The sequence below is a fragment of the Salvelinus fontinalis genome, chromosome 16 (assembly GCF_029448725.1).
Source record: "Salvelinus fontinalis isolate EN_2023a chromosome 16, ASM2944872v1, whole genome shotgun sequence".
In the NCBI taxonomy this organism is placed as follows: Eukaryota; Metazoa; Chordata; class Actinopteri; order Salmoniformes; family Salmonidae; genus Salvelinus; species Salvelinus fontinalis.
Window position 1 is genome coordinate 53,203,353 of NC_074680.1, and position 8,908 is coordinate 53,212,260.

The 8,908-nt window shown below is 46.6% G+C and overlaps 1 protein-coding gene across 1 annotated transcript in view; it reads left to right on the forward strand.

The window, feature by feature from the left end:
• Nucleotides 1–8,908, forward strand: part of LOC129813406 (piezo-type mechanosensitive ion channel component 2-like) — a 57,978-nt gene extending 49,070 nt beyond the window's left edge. The window contains exon 31 of the mRNA XM_055865742.1: nt 8,591–8,908. Within this exon, the coding sequence (XP_055721717.1) occupies nt 8,591–8,843 (253 nt within the window). The 3' untranslated portion in view covers nt 8,844–8,908. The remainder of the gene's footprint in view (nt 1–8,590) is intronic.

Sequence of the window (8,908 nt, forward strand, 5' to 3'; positions counted from 1 at the left end):
GTGTCCTCCCTATCAACTAGCTGTCAGTGTCAGTGTCCTACCTATCAGCTAGCTGTCAGTGTCAGTGTCCTCCCTATCAACTAGCTGTCAGTGTCAGTTCCCTCCATATAAACTATCTGTCAGTGTCAGTGTCCTCCCTATATACTAGCTGTCAGTGTCAGTGTCCTCCATATCAACTAGCTGTCAGTGTCAATTCCCTCCATATCAACTATCTGTCAGTGTCAGTGTCCTACCTATCAGCTAGCTGTCAGTGTCAGTGTCCTCCCTATCAACTAGCTGTCAGTGTCAGTTCCCTCCATATAAACTATCTGTCAGTGTCAGTGTCCTCCCTATCAACTAGCTGTCAGTGTCAGTGTCCTCCATATCAACTAGCTGTCAGTGTCAATTCCCTCCATATCAACTATCTGTCAGTGTCAGTGTCCTCCCTATCAACTAGCTGTCAGTGTCAGTGTCCTCCCTATCAACTAGCTGTCAGTGTCAGTTCCCTCCATATCAACTATCTGTCAGTGTCAGTGTCCTACCTATCAGCTAGCTGTCAGTGTCAGTTCCCTCCATATCAACTATCTGTCAGTGTCAGTGTCCTCCCTATCAGCTAGCTGTCAGTGTCAGTGTCCTCCCTATCAACTAGCTGTCAGTGTCAATTCCCTCCATATCAACTATCTGTCAGTGTCAGTGTCCTCCCTATCAACTAGCTGTCAGTGTCAGTGTCCTCCCTATCAACTAGCTGTCAGTGTCAGTTCCCTCCATATCAACTATCTGTCAGTGTCAGTGTCCTCCCTATCAACTAGCTGTCAGTGTCAGTGTCCTCCCTATCAACTAGCTGTCAGTGTCAGTTCCCTCCATATCAACTATCTGTCAGTGTCAGTGTCCTACCTATCAGCTAGCTGTCAGTGTCAGTTCCCTCCATATCAACTATCTGTCAGTGTCAGTGTCCTCCCTATCAGCTAGCTGTCAGTGTCAGTGTCCTCCCTATCAGCGAGCTGTCAGTGTCAGTGTCCTCCAAATCAACTAGCTGTCAGTGTCAGTGTCCTCCCTATCAGCTAGCTGTCAGTGTCAGTGTCCTCCCTATCAACTAGCTATCAGTGTCAGTGTCCTCCCTATCAACTAGCTGTCAGTTCCCTCCCTATCAACTAACTGTCAGTGTCAGTGTCCTCCCTATCAGCTAGCTGTCAGTGTCAGTTCCTTCCATATCAACTATCTGTCAGTGTCAGTGTCCTCCCTATCAGCTAGCTGTCAGTGTCAGTTCCTTCCATATCAACGATCTGTCAGTGTCCTCCCTATCAGCTAGCTGTCAGTGTCAGTGTCCTCCCTATCAGCGAGCTGTCAGTGTCAGTGTCCTCCAAATCAACTAGCTGTCAGTGTCAGTGTCCTCCCTATCAGCTAGCTGTCAGTGTCAGTGTCCTCCCTATCAACTAGCTATCAGTGTCAGTGTCCTCCCTATCAACTAGCTGTCAGTTCCCCCCCTATCAACTAGCTGTCAGTGTCAGTGTCCTCCATATCATCTAGCTGTCAGTGTCAGTGTCCTCCCTATCAGCTAGCTGTCAGTGTCAGTTCCCTCCATATCAACTAGCTGTCAGTGTCAGTTCCCTCCATATCAACTAGCTGTCAGTGTCAGTGTCCTCCCTATCAGCTAGCTGTCAGTGTCAGTTCCCTCCATATCAACTAGCTGTCAGTTCCCTCCATATCAACTAGCTGTCAGTGTCCTCCATATCAACTAGCTGTCAGTGTCAGTTCCCTCCATATCAACTAGCTGTCAGTGTCAGTTCCCTCCATATCAACTAGCTGTCAGTGTCAGTTCCCTCCCTATCAACCAGCTGTCAGTTCCCTCCCTATCAACTAGCTGTCAGTGTCAGTGTCCTCCCTATCAACTAGCTGTCAGTTCCCTCCATATCAATTAGCTGTCAGTGTCAGTGTCCTCCATATCAACTAGCTGTCAGTTCCCTCCATATCAACTAGCTGTCAGTGTCCTCCCTATCAACTATTTGTCAGTGTCAGTGTCCTCCCTATCAACTAGCTGTCAGTGTCAGTGTCCTCCATATCAACTAGCTGTCAGTGTCAGTTCCCTCCCTATCAACTAGCTATCAGTGTCCTCCCTATCAGCTAGCTGTCAGTGTCAGTGTCCTCCATATCAACTAGCTGTCAGTGTCAGTTCCCTCCCTATCAACTAGCTCTCAGTGTCCTCCCTATCAACTAGCTGTCAGTGCCAGTGTCCTCCCTATCAACTAGCTGTCAGTGTCAGTTCCCTCCATATCAACTAGCTGTCAGTGTCCTACCTATCAACTAGCTGTCAGTGTCCTACCTATCAACTAGTTGTCAGTGTCAGTTCCCTCCCTATCAACTAGCTGTCAGTGTCAGTGTCCTCCCTATCAACTAGCTGTCAGTTCCCTCCATATCAATTAGCTGTCAGTGTCAGTGTCCTCCATATCAACTAGCTGTCAGTTCCCTCCATATCAACTAGCTGTCAGTGTCAGTGTCCTCCCTATCAACTAGCTGTCAGTGTCAGTGACCTCCCTATCAACTAGCTATCAGTGTCCTCCCTATCAGCTAGCTGTCAGTGTCAGTGTCCTCCATATCAACTAGCTGTCAGTGTCAGTTCCCTCCCTATCAACTAGCTGTCAGTGTCAGTGTCCTCCCTATCAACTAGCTATCAGTGTCCTCCCTATCAACTAGCTGTCAGTGTCAGTGTCCTCCCTATCAGCTAGCTGTAAGTGTCCTCCCTATCAGCTAGCTGTCAGTGTCAGTGTCTTCCATATCAGCTAGCTGTCAGTGTCAGTTCCCTCCCTATCAACTAGCTGTCAGTGTCCTCCCTATCAACTAGCTATCAGTGTCCTCCCTATCAGCTAGCTGTCAGTGTCAGTTCCCTCCCTATCAACTAGCTGTCAGTGTCAGTGTCCTCCCTATCAACTAGCTATCAGTGTCTTCCCTATCAGCTAGCTGTCAGTGTCAGTTCCCTCCCTATCAACTAGCTGCCAGTGTCAGTGTCCTCCCTATCAACTAGCTGTCAGTGTCAGTGTCCTCCATATCAACTAGCTATCAGTGTCAGTGTCCTCCCTATCAACTAGCTGTCAGTTTCAGTGTCCTCCCTATCAACTAGCTGTCAGTGTCAGTTCCCCCCATATCAAATAGCTGTCAGTGTCAGTGTCCTCCCTATCAAATAGCTGTCAGTGTCAGTGCCCTCCCTATCAACTAGCTGTCAGTGTCAGTGTCCTCCATATCAACTAGCTGTCAGTGTCCTCCCTATCAACTAGCTGTCAGTGTCAGTTCCCTCCATTTCAACTTGCTGTCAGTGTCAGTGTCTTCCCTATCAGCTAGCTGTCAGTGTCCTCCCTATCAACTAGCTGTCAGTGTCAGTTCCCTCCATATCAACTAGCTGTCAGTGTCAGTGTCCTCCCTATCAGCTAAATGTCAGTGTCAGTGTCCTCCCTATCAACTAGCTGTCAGTGTCAGTTCCCTCCATATCAACTAGCTGTCAGTGTCAGTGTCCTCCCTATCAACTAGCTGTCAGTTCCCTCCATATCAACTAGCTGTCAGTGTCAGTGTCCTCCCTATCAAATAGCTGTCAGTGTCAGTGTCTTCCATATCAACTAGCTGTCAGTGTCAGTGTCCTCCCTATCAACTAGCTGTCAGTGTCAATGTCCTCCATATCAACTAGCTGTCAGTGTCCTCCCTATCAACTAGCTGTCAGTGTCAGTTCCCTCCATATCAACTTGCTGTCGGTGTCAGTGTCCTCCCTATCAACTAGCTGTCAGTGTCCTCCCTATCAACTAGCTGTCAGTGTCAGTTCCCTCCATATCAACTAGCTGTCAGTGTCAGTGTCCTCCCTATCAGCTAGCTGTCAGTGTCAGTGTCCTCCCTATCATCTAGCTGTCAGTGTCAGTTCCCTCCATATCAACTAGCTGTCAGTGTCAGTGTCCTCCCTATCAACTAGCTGTCAGTTCCCTCCATATCAACTAGCTGTCAGTATCAGTGTCCTCCATATCAACTAGCTGTCAGTGTCAGTGTCCTCCATATCAACTAGCTGTCAGTGTCAGTGTCCTCCCTATCAGCTAGCTATCAGTGTCCTCCATATCAACTAGCTGTCAGTGTCAGTGTCCTCCCTGTCAACTAGCTGTCAGTGTCAGTGTCCTCCCTATCAACTAGCTATCAGTGTCCTCCCTATCAACTGGCTATCAGTGTCCTCCCTATCAACTAGCTATCAGTGTCAGTGTCCTCCATATCAACTAGCTGTCAGTGTCAGATCCCTTCCTATCAACTAGCTGTCAGTGTTCCTATCAGCTAGCTGTCAGTGTCAGTGTTCTCCATATCAACTAGCTATCAGTGTCCTCCCTATCAGCTAGCTGTCAGTGTCAGTGTCCTCCCTATCAACTAGCTATCAGTGTCCTCGCTATCAGCTAGCTGTCAGTGTCAGTGTCCTACCTATCAACTAGCTGTCAGTGTCAGTGTCCTCCATATCAACTAGTTGTCAGTGTCAGTTCCCTCCCTATCAACTAGCTGTCAGTGTCAGTGTCCTCCCTATCAACTAGCTGTCAGTTCCCTCCATATCAATTAGCTGTCAGTGTCAGTGTCCTCCATATCAACTAGCTGTCAGTTCCCTCCATATCAACTAGCTGTCAGTGTCAGTGTCCTCCCTATCAACTAGCTGTCAGTGTCAGTGTCCTCCCTATCAACTAGCTATCAGTGTCCTCCCTATCAGCTAGCTGTCAGTGTCAGTGTCCTCCATATCAACTAGCTGTCAGTGTCAGTTCCCTCCCTATCAACTAGCTGTCAGTGTCAGTGTCCTCCCTATCAACTAGCTATCAGTGTCCTCCCTATCAACTAGCTGTCAGTGTCAGTGTCCTCCCTATCAGCTAGCTGTAAGTGTCCTCCCTATCAGCTAGCTGTCAGTGTCAGTGTCTTCCATATCAGCTAGCTGTCAGTGTCAGTTCCCTCCCTATCAACTAGCTGTCAGTGTCCTCCCTATCAACTAGCTATCAGTGTCCTCCCTATCAGCTAGCTGTCAGTGTCAGTTCCCTCCCTATCAACTAGCTGTCAGTGTCAGTGTCCTCCCTATCAACTAGCTATCAGTGTCTTCCCTATCAGCTAGCTGTCAGTGTCAGTTCCCTCCCTATCAACTAGCTGCCAGTGTCAGTGTCCTCCCTATCAACTAGCTGTCAGTGTCAGTGTCCTCCATATCAACTAGCTATCAGTGTCAGTGTCCTCCCTATCAACTAGCTGTCAGTTTCAGTGTCCTCCCTATCAACTAGCTGTCAGTGTCAGTTCCCCCCATATCAACTAGCTGTCAGTGTCAGTGTCCTCCCTATCAAATAGCTGTCAGTGTCAGTGCCCTCCCTATCAACTAGCTGTCAGTGTCAGTGTCCTCCATATCAACTAGCTGTCAGTGTCCTCCCTATCAACTAGCTGTCAGTGTCAGTTCCCTCCATTTCAACTTGCTGTCAGTGTCAGTGTCTTCCCTATCAGCTAGCTGTCAGTGTCCTCCCTATCAACTAGCTGTCAGTGTCAGTTCCCTCCATATCAACTAGCTGTCAGTGTCAGTGTCCTCCCTATCAGCTAAATGTCAGTGTCAGTGTCCTCCCTATCAACTAGCTGTCAGTGTCAGTTCCCTCCATATCAACTAGCTGTCAGTGTCAGTGTCCTCCCTATCAACTAGCTGTCAGTTCCCTCCATATCAACTAGGTGTCAGTGTCCTCCCTATCAAATAGCTGTCAGTGTCAGTGTCTTCCATATCAACTAGCTGTCAGTGTCAGTGTACTCCCTATCAACTAGCTGTCAGTGTCAGTGTCCTCCATATCAACTAGCTGGCAGTGTCCTCCCTATCAACTAGCTGTCAGTGTCAGTTCCCTCCATATCAACTTGCTGTCAGTGTCAGTGTCCTCCCTATCAACTAGCTGTCAGTGTCCTCCCTATCAACTAGCTGTCAGTGTCAGTTCCCTCCATATCAACTAGCTGTCAGTGTCAGTGTCCTCCCTATCAGCTAGCTGTCAGTGTCAGTGTCCTCCCTATCATCTAGCTGTCAGTGTCAGTTCCCTCCATATCAACTAGCTGTCAGTGTCAGTGTCCTCCCTATCAACTAGCTGTCAGTTCCCTCCATATCAACTAGCTGTCAGTATCAGTGTCCTCCATATCAACTAGCTGTCAGTGTCAGTGTCCTCCATATCAACTAGCTGTCAGTGTCAGTGTCCTCCCTATCAGCTAGCTATCAGTGTCCTCCATATCAACTAGCTGTCAGTGTCAGTGTCCTCCCTGTCAACTAGCTGTCAGTGTCAGTGTCCTCCCTATCAACTAGCTATCAGTGTTCTCCCTATCAACTGGCTATCAGTGTCCTCCCTATCAACTAGCTATCAGTGTCAGTGTCCTCCATATCAACTAGCTGTCAGTGTCAGTTCCCTTCCTATCAACTAGCTGTCAGTGTTCCTATCAGCTAGCTGTCAGTGTCAGTGTTCTCCATATCAACTAGCTATCAGTGTCCTCCCTATCAGCTAGCTGTCAGTGTCAGTGTCCTCCCTATCAACTAGCTATCAGTGTCCTCGCTATCAGCTAGCTGTCAGTGTCAGTGTCCTCCCTATCAGCTAGCTGTCAGTGTCAGTGTCCTCCATATCAGCTAGCTGTCAGTGTCAGTGTCCTCCCTATCAGCTAGCTGTCAGTGTCAGTGTCCCCCCTATCAACTAGCTATCAGTGTCCTCCCTATCAGCTAGCTGTCAGTGTCAGTGTCCTCCCTATCAGCTAGCTGCCAGTGTCAGTGTCCTCCATATCAGCTAGCTGTCAGTGTCAGTGTCCTCCCTATCAACTAGCTGTCAGTGTCAGTTCCCTCCATATCAACAGATACAACAGTTTGGGGAAGGCCCTTTCCTGTTTCGGCATGACAATGCCCCCGTGCACAAAGTACAGAAATGGTTTGTCGAGGTCAGTGTGGAAGAACTTGACTGGCCTGCACAGAGCCCTGACCTCAATCAACCCCGTCAAACACCTTTGGGATGAATTGGAACGCCGACTACGAGCCAGACCTTATCGCCCAACATCAGTGCCCGACCTCACTAATGCTCTTGTGGCTGAAGTTCTCGCAGCAATGTTCCAACATCTAGTGGAATGCCTTCCCAGAAGAGTGGAGGTTGTTATAGCAGCAAAGGAGGGACCAACTCCATATTAATGCCCATGATTTTGGAATTAGATGTTTGATGAGCAGGTGTCCATATACTTTTGTCCATGTAGTGTATATATACGGTGCCTTCAAATATCAAAGTGGAAATATGTTTTTCTATATGTTTTACAAATTAATAAAAAATGAAAAGCTGAAATGTCTTGAATCAATCAGTATTCAACCCCTTTGTTATGACAAGCCTAAGTTCAGGAGTAAAAATGTGCTCAACAAGTCACATAATAAGTTGCATGGACTAATATTGTTTAACATGATTTTTTAATGACTACCTCATCTCTGTACGATCAGTGAATTTCAAACAGATTCATCCACAAAGGTTTTCCAATGCCTCACAAAGAAGGGCACCTATTGGTAGATGGGTGGGGAAAAAAGCTGACATTGAATATCCCTTTGAGCATGGTGAAGTTATTAATTGCACTTTGGATGGCGTAGCAATACACCCAGTCACTACAAATATATAGGTGTCCTTCCTAACTCAGTTGCCGTAGAGGAAGGAAACCGCTCAGGGATTTCACCATGAGACCAATGGTGACTTTAAAACAGTTACTGAGTTGAATGGCTGTGATAGGATAAAACTGAGGATGGATCAACAACATTGTAGTTACTCCACAATACTAACCTAATTGACAAAGTGAAAAGAAGGAAGCCTGTACAGAATAAAAATATTCCAAAACATGCATCCTGTTTTCAACAAGGCACTAAAATAAAACTAACTTTAAGTCCTGAATACAAAGCGTTATGTTTGTGTCAAATCCAACACAACACATCATTGAGTACCACTTCATATTTTCAAACATGGTGGTGGCTGCATCATGTTATGTGTTTGCTTGTCGTCGGCAAGGACTAGCGAGCTTTTTTTAGGATTAAAAGAAACGGAATAGAGCTCGGCAAAGTCCTAGAGGAAAACATGGTTCAGTCTGCTTTCCAACAGACACTGGGAGACAAATTCACCTTTCAGCAGGACAATAACCTAAAACACAAAGCCAAATATACACTGGCGTTGCTTACCAAGATGACATTGACTTTTCCTTAGTGGCCTAGTTCCAGTTTTGACTTAAATTGGCTTGAAAATCTACGGCAATACTTGAAAATGGCTCAACAACCGACTTGACAGAGCTTGAATAATGTTTTCAGTAATAATGTGCAAATATTGTACAATCCAGGTCTTCAAATCACTTAGAGACATACCCAGAAAGACTCACAACTTTTGTAAATTAGATATTTGTGTATTTCATTTTCAATACATTTGCAAAAGAAAAAACTAAAAACAAGTTTTCACTTTGCCATTATTGGGTTTTGTTTGTAGTTGGGTGAGGGAAAAAAATTATTTAATGTTGAATTTAGACTGTAAACAACTAAATGTGAAATAAGTCCAGGAGTATGCATACTTTCTGAAGGCACAATTACAGTATCTCCTTATCTCTTCCTCTCCTCCAGGATCATGGGTCTGTATGCCTCTGTGGTGCTCGTCATCGGTAAGTTTGTCCGTGAGTTCTTCAGCGGTATATCCCACACCATCATGTTCGAGGAGCTGCCCAACGTGGATCGCATCCTGAAGCTGTGCACCGACATCTTCCTGGTCCGAGAGACGGGAGAGCTGGACCTGGAGGAAGACATGTACGCTAAACTCATCTTCCTCTATCGCTCGCCTGAGACTATGATCAAATGGACCAGGGAAAAGACTCAGTGAGCTTGGCTGTAAAGGCTAGAAGTTATCCCTTCAATGTGGATAGAAGATTAAAAGTATTAACCTCC